Consider the following 21,799-nt stretch of genomic DNA (forward strand, 5'->3'; position numbering starts at 1 on the left):
AGAACTTTTGTGTGCATTTTAATTTTGTGAATCTTGGCTCTCATGAAATTTGTAAACTCAGAATGCATGCGAACATTCCACGTTTTACAGTATTGCTTGACATCTTTCTATTTCAACACATTAGACAGGTGGTTGTATGAAGGAAAGGAAAGAAGAATATCCATATGATTCCTTAACAGGATATGGTAGAAATGAGTCATAAGAAATATCTATTCATAGGCCTCACAATAGTTCATGCTTTTGATACACTAGGGCTTACTAGTGAGTATCACTTGACTACCTACATACATTCAGACCTGGGTTATCATAATTGTCCATAAAATAGTAATAGATGGTTTTAAATATTTAATGAATTAATGTGCTATGTATGGTTTCAAATATACTTTTTAATGAATTACATTGTAATGTGCTTTAAAATAACATATTGATAAGCAACATCAGCTTACAAACACTACATACAATATGACAGCAATTGGTTACTGTAATGCATGGTGCAGTTTCATTGTTGTATGCTGTAAGATCTCGCCAAAGTTTGTTTGCAAAATGTAATCTCATCTGTACTGTACATCACAATCATGTCATGCCAATCGCGATGACCACATCCTACACACAGTCAGTGGCACTCACACTCATCAGCTGCTCATGTAAACATGTTTCTAGATCAGACATGGTTCCGCTTTTAACCTGTTGAGGACGAGCTGAAAACATGTGATTCCCATACTCAGCTCAGCTCTACTTAAGTACTAAATTTATAGACACTTGCCCGAGTATACTTGTGACTCATCCTCGCCTCATGGGTTAAAAAAAACCCAAAAACATAAACATGGTAAACATTTCTAACCTATATATTAATATTATCCTCATCTGTTGTGAATAAAATTTGTGTTAAAATTTTACTGCTGGTGTTACTGTTAGGACCTAGAACTTTACTAAGTCTAACGTTAGTCCCAGATCAAATTTTACACAAAAACAGAATAAAAATCACTTGCGGTTGCCATAGTAGCAAACATGGTAAAGACTAGGCAAAGACACACTTGGTTCCCAGTGGCCAGACTAGTGACTATGTATGTTGCAACCGCAACCGCAAAACTAGTATGATCAAGTATTAAAATGAAGTATGGAGTACGTTGGGAGGAGACAAGGAAGCAGTTTTACCATACGCAAGTCTGTACAACATAAATGTGAACGAGTGGGACTGCAACCATTTCTATGACTTGTGATAGTCGATGCATTTTGCAGGATTGATTTACGTAGAGCAGGCACGAAACCGCGAGTTACATGCTTCCCCAGTATCTAGACTTACCCTGAAAGGCTGACTTTAAGTGGCAAGAAATCTTCAGAGTTATTTGTAGCGATATGCTTCTGCCAAGTGATCAAATGTTTGTATTTACCGCTGCATACGAATGACAGCAGCAACTACGACGCTACCTGGCATTGTGAAATAAATAATAACCGTCACTCGAACAATGTGTATGTGAAACCGGACCCGAGTCGAGTCGTGGGTGTTCCGATGCAGTGGCGGATCCAGGTACAGGTGTAGGGATGGATCGGAGCGCACCCGATGCCGCACCCCCCCCTTTTTTTTTTGTGTGTGTGTGTTTGTTTGTTTTTTTTTTTTTTTGTTAAAACATAAGAAATTAAAAGAAAAAATGGAGGGCGCGTGCACCCCCTTAATTCTGTAAGAGCACCCCCCCCCCCTTACGGAATTCCTGGATCCGCCCCTGCGATGTTATGATAAATCGTTTTCTTTCCTCCTGTTTTCTTTTTTTTTGGGGGGGGGGGCACCTGAACATATTCAGTACACGCGGAATCACCTTTGTGAGCTAAGTAAGTCTGGGGGGAAAAAAAGAAAGAAAAAACTCACTTAGGCCCTATTCGGGTATGTCTACATGTATCGATGTGGGTACTTTAAAATTTGTGTTTTTCTTCTCTGGCAGCTGTATTTTACTTAAAACGTTTGCAAATTTAGGTGAAACGGGGGTTCCAGGACACTTTTACTCCCATTAAATATCTGTAGGGCCTACGCTAAGCCAAGTATAACATTTACTCACAAACATGTGATACTATAGCACTAAACATTATAATTCCAATTCTCATATCAAGCTAAATCTAAAACCCTATATCACAACCCTAATCTTAGAGAAAATAAGCGATTGTCGCAGGAGCACTTTTTATTATATCGTGTAACCAAAATGGTTGCAGATAAAGCGGTTGTGAGGGGGCATACTGTACATGATCTCCATTCCACCCCTGGATCATGGACAATTAGGCCTAGCCCTGCGTTCTATGAGGTCTTATGTCTTTTCACCTGTTCATCCATACTTTGTAATTTGTATTAGTTATTTTCTTCTCAGCAATGTAAAACACTTGTCCATGTGAAAACCATGAAAACAATGGAACAAAAAGGTATCTAGTTATAGAAACTGACAACAGATTTTAATGGCGGAGGCACACCCAGTCGCCACTATAATAGTTTATGTATTTCATGTAACACAGACAGTTGCTTTGTCTTATTGTTTATCTGCTCTGTGGATCTTATTTACATGATTTCAATCTATATACCGTACGATTTGCTGCTTACTTTGTTTGTAATTTACAAGTAAACGGGAAAACAATTTTGACTTGAAATTAAATGTCTGTAAATCATGGTCAATGTTCCGTAGGGGCAACAAGATATTGTGTGGGTTCACATGCCTATAATTATATTACCTATATGGGAAAATTGCCTTTACTTTTGTATGCCCTGACTCACATTTTGTCACCATCTATTTCACTTTTATTTTGTGTTCAGTTCAAATATTTTTTTTTCTTCTCAATCCAAATTAACATAATCAAAAACATATGAACAGTGCACGTGTATGCCTATACGTGAAGTAAAGAATTTCAACATAAGTAATAAAAAAAAAGGTTATTCTTTATAGAAGGGGTTCATACAAACATTGTAGTGATAATCAGAGCATGGTGAGATGGTTGTTAAAATCGATGTATAGGCCTATATGCAGTAAACTATATCCCTTGTAATGTACATAACTCTGTTTTTTTTTTGTTTGTTTCATGTTTGTGATGTTTATGATATTATTGTAATAAATATTCTATATACTCTTATACCTGGTCGAATAAATAACCTATATACTCTTATACCTGGTCGAATAAATAACCAGTATACCCAACCCCGCCCCCCCCCCCTAAAAAAAGTACCATGCCAGGGAGGAATCTAACACCCCCCCCCCCCCCCCCCCCCCCGTATACACACATACCAATTCAGGTGTAATTGTGTATTATCTTAGGGGCTCATGTTCCGGAAAAAAAAATCCCGAAAAATCGTTGAATTCTATAAAGGGTTTGTAGAGCCCACAAATGTCAAAATCATCCACTTCGGGAATTTTGATATCAATGGACGATTTTGACATTTTGTGGGCTCTCCTACAGGGTCTCAATTTTGGTATTTCTCCCGAATTACTACATAGGAGTCATTTTCATATCTTTCAAAAAATAATAATCCTGAAATAGGATTCCAAATAGGATTAGTCTCACCCCCTCCCCTTAAGAAAAAAAAAATCCAAAATGATAGGGCTTTTTGGTGTTTGTTTGATCTCCCGAATGTGCCTATAATAATCACCAGTATAGGCCCTACTAGCCGTAGGTAGTGTGCATGTTTTTGTAAAGCATGCCGGGCCGGACTTCTCTAGGAACTTCAAGAGATTATTTTCGCCACATGCACTGCACATAGTATCTATTACGTCATGCTGCTCTGTTAGCTTCCCTTCCCAAAACATCGATAGGGGTAAAAAGAGTTTTGCTGCCTTCCCTTCAAACAGCCCTGGAAAGGGGTCAAAATTCTAACGGCGTTCCCATCCTAAAAGGACAAGTTCGCCTGATGTACATTGAGTGTAATGCAGCAATATAACACAGCAGTGAACGTTTCAGGATAATGATATTAGACAATCTGCTCCAAATTTATAAATATTCAAAGTTTCTGTGCAGTCACTGCTGGATGGAGAGACTATTAGACAAGTGTGTTATGTCAGATGCATATGTATAGAACTATTATAGGCCTATGATAGGCCTATAAAGAAATCTATGAAGAGAATGCCACAAATTTGCATTACCTGGAAAAAGTATAGGGGCTACACATTTCCTCAACTTGCTCCTGACGTATATAAATATGTTAAAGGTAACCCCTGCCTTCTGTAAGAGGCAAGTCAAGTGTTCTGTTATTATGTGACGAAAGTGAAAATATATTGAATTTTCTGTTTTCTTTTTATCGTTCTACACGTGACATTGTAAGTGTAGTAGCAAGTCTTCTCTTCCAGCGGGTGGCGGCATTGAAACTTCAAAAAAATAGGCCTACTAGTCATAACTCTTAAACGGGTTGCCAGATTTTCCACAATCTTTCACTAATGTGTTCTATTCCCTTCATTTACTCAATCCACATGTTATTATGGTGAATTTGTCCCATAAAGAGGGTATCTTTCAGAATCTGGAACAAATATGAAGGTTATATTTTTCCGCTGATGGGGAGAGATGTCAGCTGAAGAAACCCGGAAATGGAAGGGGAGAGATGAGCTGAGGACCTCTTTTTTATGTTTTTTGTTTGTTTGTTTGTTTGTTTGTTTGATTTTTTTTTTCTTGTTCTTAAAGCTCTTGAAACCCTGAAGTGCCCCCACTTTTGAAAACGCTCCGCCGGCCCTGTGTATATGCAAGGTCACCTCCCTGATGTGTAGTTATGGTTGACCGCCTAAGTGTATAAGTGTGTGTGTGTGTGGGGGGGGGGGGGGGGGTGGGGTGAGATATGAGATCAGACTGTATTGTACTGAGATGAGAATCGAGGATTTGATGTTTAATGCCCTCACAAGACTACTTTTATGGTTTCCCTATTTTAGTATATCACATTGGCATATCACGAGAAGCATTACCAATTAATCAGCATTTTCAAGAAAATAATGATGATGATAATAATGATAAATAAATTACAGTAATCGTCGTGAAATTATCATCCTTTATTTATGTAGGCCTATATCATTATCAGCGTCATTATTATTATTATTATTATTATTATTATTATTATTATTATTATTATTATTATTATTATTAACAGTAATACGGGTAGTAGTGTTGCTGTTGCTGATGTTGATATTGTCATAACTATCAAAATCATGTTTAAACATATTTTTCATAGGATGTTCATCATCAGCATAATACGATTTACACCACCCTTTCCAGATGCAGTATGGGTCCTGCTTGAATTTTAGCCGGAAGGACCACAGTGTAAGAGTTCTGTGGGAAGGACCATTCTAGAAAATGTACTTTGAGTAGTGGTTGACTTAGAGGGCGCAACATATTTCTTTCATTTGGAGTACGGTCGATGGTACATGTACATTCTTTACGTACAGAGAGTACGGGTACTCTTCACTCTTGAATGAAGAGCGGAGCCGCCGCCATCATACCGATGTCATTGCACTGCATGCATGCACTGGCTATTAACTGCGAGTCTTTGCTGGCGCTGGGAATTCGATGATCAACAGATCAATGTAACGTTAGATCTAGGGAACTTTATTTCTACGTATAATGTACGTACGTATGCTCATATGTACATGAGTGGAAGTTGTCGCTTCGGAGACCTAGATCTACTAAATCATCAGAGGTAAAGAATGGGCAAGTATGAACTCGTGTAATGAATACCTTCCCCGCTAAATATTCTCGTGATTGTGATGCGACTGATACTGATAGTGATTCTGGAGGGTCGTAAGAATGTCCAAGAAACAATCTGCTGCTGTCCGTGATCCCGACTTTTACAAAGTGAGTGTGTTTCATGCAGCTCGTGATGGAAAGTTATGCCGCATCAAGAAATGGTTCCAGCTCTTCAACAAGGAAGAGGTCAAGTGGATTGTGTCACAGATTGTGGAAAGCACCACCCCACTGATTGTGGCTTGCAGACATGGTCACATAGACGTGGTGAATTACTTTATTGAGCAGTGCAAGGCGGACATAGAGCAGGTTGGTTCTGTGACATTTGATGGAGAAACGATAGATGGTGCACCACCCCTGTGGTGCGCAGCTGCCGCTGGACATTATCAGACCGTTGCAACATTGATCAAGCATGGTGCCAAAGTCAACCACACCACCTACTCGAACTCTACCCCTTTACGTGCTGCCTGCTTTGATGGTCACTACGACATCGTCAAGTACCTTGTGCAGCATGGTGCGGACATTGAGCTCGCGAATCGCCATGGGCATACATGTTTGATGATATCATGTTACAAGGGGCATTACAAGATTGCCGAGTATCTGTTGCACCTCGGTGCTGATGTAAACAGAAAGAGTGTACGTGGCAACACTGCCCTGCATGACTGTGCGGAGTCTGGAAGCCTTGAAATCATGAAGCTGCTCCTGAAACACAGAGCGAAAATGGATGTTGATGCGTATGGCATCACACCCATTAAAGCTGCGGCAGTGGCTGGCCATGTCAACATAGTGGATTACCTGGTTTCACTGAATGATATACCACGCTCGGAGAAGATTGACGCCCTGGAATTAGTTGGAGCTACCTTTGTTGACAAGAAACGTGACATGCATCAAGCGATTGGCTTTTGGGAGCGTGCAATGGAACTCAGATACAATGATAGGGTTCATGTTGTTCATAAACAAAAGTGTGCAAAGCCAGTAGCAGCCTACGAGTTCACTGTAGAGGCACAGAATAGACAGGATTTGGATAATATGGTTGGAGACCCTGATGAAATGAGGATGCAAGCCCTGTTGATACGAGAGAGGATACTTGGACCAGCCCATCCAGACACAACGTACTACATAAGATACCGTGGTGCCGTGTATGCCGATTCTGGCAACTTTGAGCGATGCATTATGCTGTGGATGTATGCACTAGAAATGCAGCAGGATGCCTTAGAACCTCTCAATCCCATGACGCAGAGCAGCCTTCTCTCCTTCGCTGAGCTGTTTGCGTACATGTTATCAGAACGCAATGGTGAGCGAGTGTATCAGCACGTTCCTTTCAGTGATGTTGCAGTCGTGTATTTGAAAGGCATCGCGGAGATGAAGCGAGGCGTGCAGCAGCATCCTTTCTGGCCGCAGCAAGAGAAAGAGACGACAAACTTCAACCGGACTCTCCTCATCCTAATGCACCTCATGTGTCTTGTAGCTAAGCGAGATGGAGCAACACCCATACAAATGGAGGAAGTGAAACAGGCGACATATGAACTTGTCAAGCTCCACCTTCGCGGCACCCAGGGATTCACCCCTCTCCACCTTGCCGTTGACAAAGCAACATCTTCAGTGGGACGATACCCTGTCTGCAATTTCCCTGACAAGAAGGTCGTTCAGTTTCTACTGGAGTGCGGGGCCAACTGTAACCTGCTGGACATCAATGGTAACTCGCCGCTCCACGTAGCCGCTCTGAACATGGCTAGTCCGGGAACGGCGAATGGGGGTAAGCAGGGGGACAGCAGCAGCGAGATCATGAAGATTCTTCTAGATCATGGGGCACACTGCGACTATCGCAACTATGCAGGCCAGACACCGCTGGACCTCCTTAAGGTTGCCTGTGATCTGGCGCCAATCAATTATACAACACTGCAGTGTCTGGCTGCAAGGTGCATATCTAAGAACAAGATTCCCTTCCGAGGAAACATACCAAAGGCACTGGAGGGATTTGTAGCTATGCATTGATCTTTGAAATGTAAACAAGTTATGATTTATGTATTTCATTCAATTTGGGCCATCTAATTCAACAGATAATGGCATGAATTGATGACCCCCTTTCATCAAAAGGGGAGGTACATTAACAATAACATCTAAAGATGTTATCTTTTGTACTTTCAGACATTTGAAAGGAAGCGTATCTTTGAAAGATCATCTATATTCGTAATTGTGTTTCAGAATTATATCTTGCCTTGACTAGAAGTTGCCAATACTATAAATCTTCCCACAGATTTGAGGTGATTTAGAGCATGCATCTAGTACAATGTACTTTATGGTTGTTTTCTGTCATGCTACAGTATCTGAAGAGAGAAACTGAGCTGAGCATGTACCTGTACCTGTATTTCTTAGCGTAAACTTGCATCTTTGCATGATATGAGCTCTAAAAGACAAAAATCCATAGTAGAGCCACATTAAGGTTGTCATTAGATGCCAAGCTTCATAACCTACAGACCTACAAAATTCTTTCCTTTCATTTTCATACATACTTGTGTCCTGTGTGTGATTTAGCTCACAACTTTGGCTGGCCTGGGGCTTTGAAACCACCGATTTAGCATGATGCACTTTTCTGTTGTGATAAATTCCCCATTTAAAGTGGTACATGTACAATGTATGTATTGTCAGTACACTGAACGATTGTATTTTCAATTGGGTCAGTAAAATTTATAAAATTAATTACACCCAATGATCTGCAGTTTGTTTTTATGAGGTGTTCTACAATGTACATACATGAAGCTCCTGTGGTTTAAAAGTTGCAACTATTTTTGCTACTCACCTAGTTCTAAAATAATGTCATGCATTTTTATAGACAGCAGTATTTTATCTGATGACCGGAGTGCTTTGCTAGACTACAAAACCTTGTTGAAAAGGACAAGTTATATTCATACTACTCTGATGTTTCAATGTGATTACTGTGTTGTTATAATGCATGGTACCACCCACACTCCAGTGGATAAAAAATATGTCGGTAAGACATCACATAAAGCCATTTGGGTGCATACAATCTTCAGCAACCAATTTGAATGTCCTCAGCCTCCATCCCTACCCTGTAATGCACATGCCCAGGCAGACGACACAGACAAATCAACAAAGTGTTCACACTTGTACAAATTCTCATGCCCTTCTGTCTTAGTTTTAGTACTGTAGAAGCCATGTAATCGTTCCTGTCCTACCCTTTCCCCCAAGTAAATGACATCGTTTATTATTATTATTATTATTGTTTGAAGCATTTCCTTTGGTTGAAAAAGACAAAAGTGAAGCAGAGAGTAGGCTAGACAGCAGCCAATGTGGCCTACATTTTTATGACATGACTGCATAATGGTACATTAAACCTCGCTGAAGTCGGCAACCTGTAAGCCAACACAAACAAAGCCCTGCCTTTTCCTATGTTGATTCCTTACTTTCCTGCGAAACAACCTCTCTAAGTTTTCAAATTGCCTGTGTTGACGCACTTTAGTTGTCCTTAACTGCTACTGTGGCAATAGCCATGTACAGTACATGTTAGTGCATTTAGGTCAATTTAATGTCAACGTTAAGTTCAGTTGACATATATTATACTCAAGATGGAGGTAATTTGCCGAGTCCCAAGAACGTTGACTTCATGCATGGTTTTCTGGATTTTAGTGCAGCCTGCCCATAGCATTTATCTGTCCTCTTCCGACCCATTCTCAGGTCATCCCTCAGCCAATGAACTGCACCAGTTGTCGCACATATTTACAGCTTCACTTGACTCATCAAGTGTATTCCCAGCCCAACCCCCACCATCTGTACTCAGACCACATTGATTTTGCCCATTGTTATGGATGCATTTATTTCAGGATGGGGGTGCATCGTGTTAGCTGTGATATGTCATATTGATTGAGAAGAAATCATTTTGGGCTTTAAAGATAACAACAGAGATACACGTGTAGTACATGTAACCAAACAACTTGTTGGTAATCATGCTACGTTGTATGAAAAGGCATTTGAATAAATATGTATAATATGAAGGCAATCTTAACTCCCTGTAGGTATATTTTGATGGACATACATGTCCCGTCAGCTGTTGTTAACTGGTTTTGACCTATTTCATTTCTCTCCGTCTGGTGTATTTACCTACATATACCTTTTTGTTTTGTTTTGCTTTTGTTTTTTTGCTATGTGATGCCCCTGCAACTTTGGGACAAAAGGAAAATGAGTGTCACATGATGATGTGCTCTGCAATGTGTTCAACTGTCATCAATATCAGTGCTGCAAACTTAAAATCCCTCCTGTGTTCAAGTTCACTGTATTAAATAGAATAACGCCAAACAAACTGACCAAGGATGTACCTTTGATTTTAATGGGATCAAAAATGGTTAAATTATGAATTTCTAAATTGGTCACTTTGTCTTCCTGCAACAGTGATGTCAGGCTAATTGCGTACAACCGCAAGATGAGATGGTACAGTATAGGGTCTTTGCCTAACAGGTATCCCCCTTTGCTTGCACACAAATCTTTGCTAAATTCACTAACACTGTGTTCATCATGCTGTGCACCTGTGGCATCAATTCAAGAAAAACATTGTAAAGCCAGCACATCAAAACCAATGTTGCAATAATTTAGTGATGCTGACACTGAAGAGTGGGTACACCTTGTATTCTAGGCAGTGATGTATTGCATATTAGTGTACAAAGTTTGTACACCATCTACATTATGTCAATATTTCATTTGTGTCCATTATCACTATTCTGTGAAGCATGATCGGATTTGAGATTTTATTAAGTTTGTTCTGATTTCAATTAAGTTTTTAAAATATTCTGTTTGAAAGTTAACAACAGGAAGAGGAGTGAGTGCTATTTGACATACAGCCCGGTCATGAAAGACGGGATATTTTGAAGTGACAGAACACCACAATGTTTTGTTGTTTATAACAAAAAAAAAAAAAAAAAAAAGACGAAGAAAAGAAAATGGCCACTGTTGGAAAATGATTACCAGTGTTAGTACATTTATTTGGTTAATTGTGTGAGTGTTGGGGTTTATTAGCCTGTTGTCACATGCCCTGGGTCCATTTCATTCCCTTTGAATGTCTCTGACTACTTGTAGAGCTTAATGCATTCACCAAATAGTTGGTAATAATGTACTTCATGAATACCATGATCTTCATTTCTGAGTTTTAGCCACAAGCGTGTAAGTTTGATGGCATGTAAAGAATACATGCCAAGCTTGAATTGTCATTATGCACTGTCCGCATAGTTCTGTTTAAAAATGGGGGGAAAAATGATATTTTTTTCTCATTTTTTATTGACGTGTAAACAGTTCCCTTCAAAAGGACAAGACAAGGGTAGACAGAGAAGTCTGTTATTAAAAATTTTGCTGTTCATGGTAAATTACACATTGTTATGACAGAACAGTTCTATGATGTGTGCATCAAGTGTTATCCTACATTGTTATGTGTTGATTGTAAATGTTATCACATGCATGGCTTGTCATCCTTCTGGTATGTTAAGCTAACTGCGCTCTGGAGCCATCAGTAAATGGACAAACCTGGAATTAACCTGTAAGTGTCCCTCACCGAGTGACACACGACTCTTAGAAGGCAGGTCTAAGACATTGCTCATTTTTTTTTTGGAGGGGATGGGGAGGGGAGGGGAGGGAGCATCCCATGTAAATGTAATAACCTCTTCAGGCTTTTTCTGTTTGTTTGTTTGTTTTAGTTTGCTAAGTGACCATCAAACTGTGATACATCACCTGCAAAAGAAAGAAGCTGTGTATGTTTGTTCGTTTGTTTGTTTTTTTCTCCTTGCTATGGCACCCTAGTTGGAGGCCTCCTGCATAGCAGGCTGTCATGTGCATATTTTAAGACATGTACAAGGCCAACAAGGAAATGCCCCAGAATGCAACGATAAATGCATCTTGGCATTATTCAATTGAGGCCTACTGGTAATATCTTTGCCAAATCTGCACTGATGATTGTACTTTCGGTTTGTACATGTGAATATCAGCAAACATATTGATGTCAAAGTAGCCGGATGAACCCTTGCCCTACGCCCAAACAGCTAAAAAGAACATCAGAAAGCAAAAGGGGAATTCTAGTAATATAGCTCTATGGGAATTAATCACAAAGATACAATATGTCAGTTGAAATGATAATTGTAAAGGTGTTGCAAATCATTAGAGGCAGGTTTTGTCCTGTGGTTCAGTTTAAACCTGTCTGATAGTGACTTTCAGGAACACTTGAATGTGGTAGGCCTATCCTTTTCAAATTGATCTGCATGTGACAGAAAAACAAAAAGGTCACTCTAACATCTTGTGCTTCAGTGACACGCCAGTTTCGTTTCAAATGCAAAAATACCAAAATTATTGTTTTTTTTAAATGTGTTTTTTTTTCTTCTCAGAATTCTACAAGGAATAAATGAAGAGTTTGTTCGCAAAAACCGATAAGTCCATATTTGCAAAATGGAGATATTTGCGATTAAAGGTCAAGAAAAATAAAGAGAATAATAAGAAAATTTTTGCTTCTTTTGACCATAACTTCAAAAATGTACCTTTATATGTAGTGACCAATATATCATTTAAAAGGTATTATTTTGTACTTTATGACAGAGACCGTACTTCCAAATCTTCAAAAATGGACTTATCGGTTTTTGCGAACAAACTCTTCAAATGTTCTTTGTTGTTTTGGACAAGCACAACCAAGTACCACAATCTGAGCAGACTTGCATCATTGCGAGTACAGTGGGGATTGTATTCAAGCATTGTCCGCCATATCCTCGTGAGAGTTGCCTTAGTGTACATACAGTTTGTATGCATTAAGCTTGGCTATACATCTTATAGTATATGCTAGAATCAAAGTTGAATGTAGTACAATCAAACCTGTTTATATACCAAAAAGTGACTGTGCAAGGGGAACAAATGAGGTGGCTGCTGGCTAGTGTCACAGTCGGGTGGCCACTGCATTGTGGGATCTGTAATTTTTTCTGTGAGAGTTTGCAGTGATCATGCAAAGCAGCCCTGGGTCCATTTTAGACAGGTGGGCTGGTAGGACTGGTTTGACTTTAACAATAAAGGAGTACCGGTATTTAATTGTGTATGATGTATGCTGTAGGCAGAAGTGAGTGATAGAGACAGATCTCCATGGTAACACTCATGAGCTCAACAGACATGCGGGCTCATAGAGAATACATCATGAACTAACTCTCCCACTTTGGGCTGCACTTCTCCGGGCTTGCGGCCATTTTCTCAAAATCTCCCACTCTAGGTGTTCATGTATGTCTCCATCTTAAAGATGTTTTTTTCTCCCACATAAATTTTAGCTTTCTCTCACCCAATTTTAAGTCTGTCATGTACGTGTACAACTCTACACGTAGATTACAATGTACACGTATGTTAAAACGTGAGACTAAGATACTTGTAGCACAAAGGTCATCAAAGGTCATCTATCTCTGTAGAGCTTCCAGGGCCGTGAAACAGGCCCCAGATCCTTGCAGCCAGGATGTCATACTTTGTGCTTGTGACATGCACCATGCACACATATATTGTGCCCATGTTCGTGTGATTAGAGCCTCCTGTTTTCTCTAGGCAGAGGAATATAGGGGTTGGGGTCTCTCAATACATGCACGTATGCCATGTTGTCTTGCAGGTTATTCAATACATATATTTTTCTACATGCCATCATTTATGATGAAATTCATCCTGTCTTACCATGATATGGAACGCATGTTGTAGTCCATTATATTTACCAGTAAAGTGTGTGTGTGCTTTAATCATGCACTACACTGTACTGTTCTTCATGTGCCGGAAAACCTGAATTTGACTTCAAAAGTACTGTCTGTGGGTCATTGTCTATTGTGTACGTACCATGCTACAAAGCTGGTCTTTGGTGTTCTTGTTATACTTGAAATCCAGGATATTTTAAGGTACCTTGGTATGTTATAATTTTACTTAATTTGCAGATATTGAGCATGGAACTGCTGGTATCATGAAAGTTAAGGTACTGCTTGTTTAGGTGGTTTTTGTTTTGTTTTGTTTTGTCTTGTCTTTTTTCCCAAAGAGTCAGTTGGAGAATGAAGCATTGTGTAATGCACAAATTGTGGACATACCCTATATATCCATTAACTTGTAAGTCATACTGTTGCACAAGAATGTAGATTGTAACAAATATCATCAGTGTACTGAGCAGAAAATGCATTTATATAATATGGGAGAGAATTGCCCAGATATCTGGTGTATTTCGGATCTCATGCTTACTGATAAGTTTTATGCATTATGCCATTTTTATGCAAGCATGTTTATCTATAGTTTAACCTACTTGTAATGCAAAGTTTGAAGTGGTACATCTACTGTCTGGTCACAATTCAAACATTTCTGCAAAGAGTACTAGTACACTTAATAGACAAGTACAACATTTGAACATGCAGTGCAGTAAAACAGTATTGTTTCTCATAAAAAGAAATGTTTTCTGCTGTTGATATATAGACTTTTCAGAGAGTAGAGTTTTCTATGGGAAAAATATCAGAACTAGAGAGAAATATTCGTAAAGCGAAAAAGAATATTTATCACAGAATTATAGCATTCAGGTCTAAAGAGCCATTATACTGGCAGCACAGTGTACAAGTTACAATACCGGTAGTTGATTTGTTATCAAGGTTGAGATTGTAATGATATGTGAAGAGAGAACGAGAGAGAGAAAGAGGATAAAACCTCAATGTTTCTCTCTCTTTGATATTACAGAATAAAAATCTTGTCATGTTTCGACAGCTGGACATTTGGTAATCACTCTGTGTCATGCATTTGTCATTTGTTTGTTGTATACAACTCTACCCTCAAACTCTGCAAGATGTCTGATTTTCACCTAGAGCTTGCGCAAAGGAGCAGAGAGGAAGAAAACAAGATAAAATGAGCATTATTTTCGATTTGCCAAGATGGCTTGCCATACAGTCTCATGGAAGGCTCTCTGGTCTTAAAGGGGAAGGCTAATAACTGATCAGTGGGAATCAGTGGAAATGCTGGGAGATGATTGTTCCAATCCTTATGGGATTCATTCAATAGTTCATTGTATATCTATTCTTGTGTGAAAATGATTTGCTTCCGAATGGCCTCATATTCAAGTAATGTGCAGATTAATGCTCCGTCACTGACCAGGGACGCTAACCTGGAAGCATTAAACTGCACATTACTTGAATATGAGGCCATTCGGAAGCAAATCATTTTCACACAAGAATAGATATACAATGAACTCTTGAATGAATCCCATAAGGATTGGAACAATCATCTCCCAGCATTTCCACTGATTCCCACTGATCAGTTACTAGCCTTCCCCTTTAATAATCGATCTTTGCGCCGCTTTGTGTTAGACTTGGAGAAGTATAAAGTATATCCATTGCTGTTATTGATTTTAGGTACATATCATAATAGCATTCGAGTTAGTTTTTATAACGACTATATTACGGGGTATGTGCAACATAACAAGCCTATTCTGGCTTTCTACGCGCATATCATTTTCTGGTTAACCACATATAAACAAAGTGTCAATGAGCCTTTGTTTTTATTGTACCTATATTCTATCTGTTTTCCTTATTTTTTTTTTCACAATACTTTCCTGTTTTGTCAATGTTTTCATTGTTTTTGTTTGTATTTCTGCACCTTTGCACAATGTGCTCATATTTACATGTATTTTTATCTATGCTGTATATTGAATCGGAAATAAAGATTGAATTGAATTGAAGCAGTAGACTGCCGCAAGAAGTAATGACTTGAAGGTGCAGGCCTGTAACTAGGATTTTTATGGGAGGGTTCAGAATTAGACAAAGTGGACCTCTTAAGTTCAAGTTTATGTTCAGTTCTGTTATTTTATACATTGGGGTCACAAATATGTGTCTGATGCCTCTTCCCGGTTCAATCAGCCGACAAGCAAAACAAAACCCCCCCCCCCAAAAAAAAACAAACGAACAAAAAAGGCACCCCTATGCAATATGCAAATTCTTTGTTTCTCGTGCCACTTCCGGGTTTCATCGGCTTACAAGCAAAAAAAAGAAAAAAAAAAGACGAACGGTTCCCTCATGCAATTTTTACTGTCTCTCATGACACTAGGTTTTCATCAGCTGACAAGCAAAAAAAAAAAAAAAAAAAAAAAAGAGAAAAAAAGTGGCTCATTTTATTTCTTTTATTCTATTTTATTTTTATTCTTTTTTTGCTGCTGGCAAATAGGGAAGGGGGGTTCACGGAACCCCCCATTACAGGCCTGGGCTGTGTGCAGAGATATCAAAACACTGAATTCAATGTCTTTACACCATATCTAAACAATATATTTTTCATTTACAGTGTGTCTAGCAGTTTGACGCATCATAATACGACAGTGTGACCAAAATAAACATGATGCAATGCAGTATAAATTACTTGAACATAGATGTTCTTTTAAACTAAGATTGTTTTGGATGACAGATCCTTTGGCTGTTGATCTCTTAAAAATCATTTTCTCCGAGTAAGCTCTTCATTGTAATGATATTTTCGTCAGTGAAGAGATTCAAGGCCATGTTCGGCAAGGTACAAAAGAGGATAAGTGTAGGTGTACGCTAATGTGGCTCTTTTTTCTCTCGTCTGTTTTTTTTTTATATGGATGTCATTCAATTATTTCTTTACAAAGTACCAGGTACAACTGTACTAATTTTAGAGTTCTAGTGAATATGGCTCACGAACGTATGTGAACATGTTCTGCGAGTGTGTGTGAGGTTCTAGATCTGAATGATACAACACAATCTAAATTTACCCAGCTGTGACATTTCTTTTTATTGGTTTGTTTTGTTTTTTGTTTTCTTGAAGATGAGAGTTGGCTTGCTGCCTAAAGAGGGCATGCTGAACATGAAGTAGGGACATGACAAGGTTTGTAATAGCTCCCAACAACTCCTATCCATGGGTACGTGTCTGGGACAGCAGCCAGCTCATGCCGGAGTAGTAGGCCTGACTATCTGTCTATCCTCCGTCAGTTGGCTGCCGGGATTACACCGGCAAGCAGTCACGGATGTGACCGCTGTCTCGTGAAGCAAAATGCACTAATCGACTGCGTGCTACAGCTGCCCTGAGAGGAGTGGAGGGGGGTCCCAAATGGTTTTCATAGCACTAAACTGTTCATTCAACTGTTCAATGTTCATTCTCCTTTCTCTCTCTCTGTCAGCTTTCTGTTGTTCATCCTCTTTTCCTTTATCTGTTATTGTTTGTTCGTTCATCACTCGTGAAACTCATCCCATTTTATTGACATACACTTTTTTTTTCAGTAATCTTTATTTGATTTCTATGATTTTACATAGCAAAACATATATCTTGAATTTACACAACAATATTTAATCAGCGATGATTAATCAAATGAAAAACAATTTATCAATACATAACCCGGGAATCATAACACACATACATATTGAATTCATTTACAAACTTACTCACACACAGACACACACACAAATACACACACACATACACACACATGCATATTTCAGCTTGGGTGAATGCTGTTTGAAGCTGTACCAAGTAATCTATAGCCTTTTGCAAAGGCGGCTCGCAGTGAACTCACTTACAGCGGGCGGTGGACTCGCACACACAGCAGCACGTCAGGTCGCGCACTGTGTGTGCGTGTGCTGAAATTATAGCGAGCTGCCTTTCCAAAAGGCTTAGTAATCTACCGATTCTACTCTGTATGATGAATGTAGTGCGTCACATTTAGGTCACTCGGATCGTTTAGGAAGGTGTTTTCCCCTTTTTGTTGGGGCGGGATGGGGGAGCAGGGGGGGGGGGGAGGGCTGGGAGAACAGTTCTGAATTGGGGAAGCGAGTGCAATAGGGATCCTAGCAATGAATGAAAAGGAGTGTTTTTGTATCACATCAGAACTCTGGTCCGCTAAGCTGAGCAGAGAGAGAGAGAGAGAGAGAGAGATAGAGTAAAGACTAATCACTGAAATAGTGTCTCTGGATTTTTGATGCAACATTTGGTCATATGACTATCAAAGTTTGCAACTTCGGAAAAGGGGTGGGGTGATGTGTCTAAATCAGAATGGGTTTGTGGGTTAATTATTGTGGCAGGAGTTATTGTGTATGTACATCTATAGTTCTTGTGTACAAACGTAGATGCATTTGTCTGCTTGCATGCACATGTACAGATACATTGTATTTGTCATGTGTATGTGTGTGTGTGTGTGTGTGTGTGTGTGTGTACAAGTATGTGTTGCATGTGGCCCAGTTGCATTGAGGCACTCCAAAGCTCACATCACGCAAATCAAGTATGATTAGAGCAGCCTTTGGTGGATTTAATTAACCCTTTTCCTACCACCACCAAACGATACCATTGACAGTTCACGACTTGAAGTTGGCAGTTGCAGCAAAAGACTTAAATGAACAAAAAAAAAATATGTAGTTTTAAAATTTGCATGAAAGAGCATCGCAGTATGTCATTGTGATTTCAATTGATTTAATTTCTGAATATGGACATAAAAAATACTGACATAGTGGGTCCTCGTGATGCAAGACAGGTGTAGAGGTACCTATGACAATATTAATTAATATTCATTAATTTCTTGGAAGACAAAGCAAATAACTTTGCTGTCAATATTATCTATTTCACTTGTCACATTCAAGCAATGTATAATTCTGATAAAGGAAAAATGTGGATGAAAATTTGTATATGGCCCATTCTCAGTAAAAGCGTTCAAATACGGAATTTTAGTGTCGCCGACATTCCATGACAGTTTGCGGTTCCCTGAAACCTATTAGATACTATTTAAATGTTTATAATATATCACGAGGAGTTTATTTGTTAAAAATAAACACGATCAAATGCGGTTGTCTGCCTTTTTGTATAAAATTTTGCTGTTAAACTTCGTTAAGACCCCCAAAACGCAGTGTCGCCGGCTATTTCAGAATTATGTTTTATTGCTCCTCTCCGTCCACAAACATACTTTCCAAATATCATTTTCATGGACGATGAGCATATCATATGTGCTAATCACAATACTCAAAAAGTTCCAAAATTTTTATTGACTTCTTTTTTTATAGCCTTTTGAAACCTGTCGCCAAATTCGCCGCCAGATACGTTACCAGTTTCTTTAGTGTTACAGCATTGCGAAAATAACAAGACTATGAAATGACCCCGTGTATATGAAACCCTGAGGATATACTTCATACACTGCAAGTACTTAGATTTTTTGTGCAACAGCTCTTTATTGAGAATACGGTACAATGTTTGAAATATCGGTTTTCTACACTTTTATTTGGACAGATACGTTACATACTTTTCACGCCACCCACGGCGACAGACATTGCAATGTCAGACAAATTGTATATTATACATTACTCCTCGGAATGACGCATCGATTCAACATTAAAGTTTAGTACAAGTGAGAAATATTTGGTAGATATCGCTCTCATAATAATATGATCGGCCATATACGTTACCACAGATACGTTATCCCAGATACGTGACCGAATTTTGCTCATTGGTCTTGTGCTTTCTAGGGATCAAATCTGGTCAAAATTCATCCCTACACATTACATGCTTCGTTTTGTTGGACCTCAGGATTATATTCTTACACCAAAAGGACAGAGAGGTGAAAAAGAGCAACACTTCCACATGATTTTTCTTTGTGCGTCAGTGTCTCACAACTTACTGCCAAGTTTTCCGACAGATACGTTACCACATAATCAAAATGCTGAAAAGAAATTGTAAATGTTTGTACAAACAAATTGTTGTGTGCTCATAAACTCCAAAGTTCTATTCTATAAAACCCAGCCACTTTCACATTCTATGCAACAACTTTGAACGTTTATTTTACAAGACGAAGCTAAGATTCAGCATATCAGTTTTTTGCTTTTCAGATTTAGCAGATACGTTACGTATAATTCAGGGCACCCACGGTGACAAATAATGTTATGTAAAACAAAGTGTTCATAAAACAATTCTGCATAGAATGAGGCTTCCATAAAAAATTAAAGTTATGTTCAAATGAAGAATATTCAGTAGAAATTGCTCTGTAACTTCACCGACAGATTCATTTACGGTACGCCAGATACGTTACCAAACTTTGAAAGAGTAAAAAGTAGTTTATGAAACGCTTCCGAGAAAAGTTTCAGTGTTCTGTTGCATATTTATTCTAGTGTTTTTCAACATATGAAGAACTACTCAAGATTCATTGATAAGTTGAACAATTATTTATTCATTTTCATTAAAAGAGATGAGCCAAATACGTTACCATAGGTCAAACAACTGTTTAGCATATCGAGTTCATAGAGACTGTACCTATTTCCTTCTAAGTGCCTGCAAAAATACATTTTTTAAACCTTGTTTGCATTATCCATCAAAACTTAATGAATATTTATAGTCAGATGGATAAATACATTCAGACGTAAGATGAGAATATTCTGTCAATGAAGAACTCGGCTTTCACATTTAGGGCTCTTTTCCACTACATTTCATAGTTTAAATATTACGTACAATGTTTAAAATGCTTAATTTGGGCTTACATCATTCATTTTTACATCAATTCATGAGGTAAATACTTAAACAGTTGATATTTATTTATTCATACACAACTAAAATTATTACTTATATTTTACCAGATACGTTACCAAAGGTGATTCGATGTTTTTCAATAGTTATTTCCCCAGGAAAGCAATTCATATTTGTTTCCTGTGGAAATTCCAGATCGGATCGTTCCCTTTGCATGATTTGTGGGATTCGAAACTTTATTTGTAAGCGAAATTTGCAAAAAATGCAAAGTGAATCTTAAGGTTATATTTCATTTCAGCAAAAAGCATATTTCAACCTACCACACAGAAATAATTTCTACCAATTAGCAAGGGATGACAACATCTTGACCTCTTGAAAAGCCCCAATATCTTTAGGAGGGACAGATGTCTTTTCCTGAACAGAAATTGGATCAAAACAATAAATCTAATTCAGAGTTAGGAGTCCATTACAACATGTAAATTTGCGGTAACGTATCTGATTGGTGATCAAAAATCATATATGATGCTCTATTTCAATTCATTTTTACTCAATGAATGGCCATCATTTAGAATGTTCCACTTTTTGTTTCGTATTTGACCGGTTTTGAAGTTTCCGAAAACACATCTTTGAATGTATTACTTTGTGGTTGATTTTTCGGTTTTACTCACATGGAATTGAACACTTAATCTGAGAATGGCCCATATGTAAATGTACAAGAGGAAGTTTTGTATTTCATTTCTCAATTACGATTGATCCAATTTCTGTCGCTAAAAGAAAAATCCCCTTTTCCTTACAATGTTTTGAAATTGAAAAGATTGCATTGAAGGGTCATTGTGCCATGCGGCTAGCTTTCTTGAGATGAGATGAATGTATAGTATGTACAGATGGGTATCATATCTTAAGTGTCTCTGTGTAGGTCATTATCACAATTCAGTTTACAGGGGGAAAAAAAAAGTTTCATACATGTACTTTCAGAGCCATTGTTGGTTCATGAAGCTGTTAAGGTGTGTACCATTTAATTAAGTGCATTTATCTGTACAATGTATTTATAAGCACAGTTCAGGTTACAATGCTGAGAAAATTTTTAAGTATTCCAAGTCATATTCCATTCAAGAGCTGTACGCGGCAGTGAGCGCAATGCGTCATACAATTTGTGAAATTTCTCTATGCTGTAAGTTGTTGGCACAGATTTAGTCTGAACCCACATGTGAGAATACTGTAGTCTCAAGCACTACGAGTCATTGATAGTTCAAAGAGTGCTATGTGCGCGGTATACATTATGATGCACATCATGTAGGCCTATGCATCATTATGAAGAACCTCCATTAGTCGTGTGTACATTGTGAATATAGGAACTGCTTCTTACATCCCAAGCTGTCAAACAGTGGGGGGGTTCCTTACTGTTTTTCACAAACTTAACCCTTTCACAATCAAAGGCAAGATTGTCACTATGCATTAGCAATGTAATTTTGCAACAGTGGTCTGCAGAGGGTTTATAAAGTACAGCTGACATTTGTCAGACATGGATAGATTGCACTACTATAATGTGTGAATTGACCCTGAATAGCTGCATCCTTTGAAAAAGAAAAAGAAAACAAAAACAAAACAAAAGGCAGCCGTCTTATGCAAAGTATCATTG

At 38.5% G+C, this 21,799-nt stretch overlaps 2 protein-coding genes across 2 annotated transcripts in view; one reads left to right on the forward strand and one right to left on the reverse strand.

Annotated features, from left to right (window-relative positions):
• LOC140231261 (coiled-coil domain-containing protein 171-like) overlaps positions 1–1,421 on the reverse strand; it is a 42,241-nt gene extending 40,820 nt beyond the window's left edge. The window contains exon 1 of the mRNA XM_072311406.1: positions 1,304–1,421. The gene's annotated coding sequence lies outside the window, so the exon portion shown is untranslated. The remainder of the gene's footprint in view (positions 1–1,303) is intronic.
• A 4,098-nt stretch (positions 1,422–5,519) lies between these two features.
• Positions 5,520–7,693, forward strand: LOC140230542 (protein fem-1 homolog C-like). The gene has a single exon (XM_072310686.1). The coding sequence runs from the start codon at positions 5,752–5,754 to the stop codon at positions 7,681–7,683; it is 1,932 nt and encodes a 643-aa protein (XP_072166787.1). The 5' UTR covers positions 5,520–5,751; the 3' UTR covers positions 7,684–7,693.
• Positions 7,694–21,799: the final 14,106 nt, after the last annotated feature.

This window comes from Diadema setosum, chromosome 7 (assembly GCF_964275005.1).
Source record: "Diadema setosum chromosome 7, eeDiaSeto1, whole genome shotgun sequence".
NCBI lineage: Eukaryota > Metazoa > Echinodermata > Echinoidea > Diadematoida > Diadematidae > Diadema > Diadema setosum.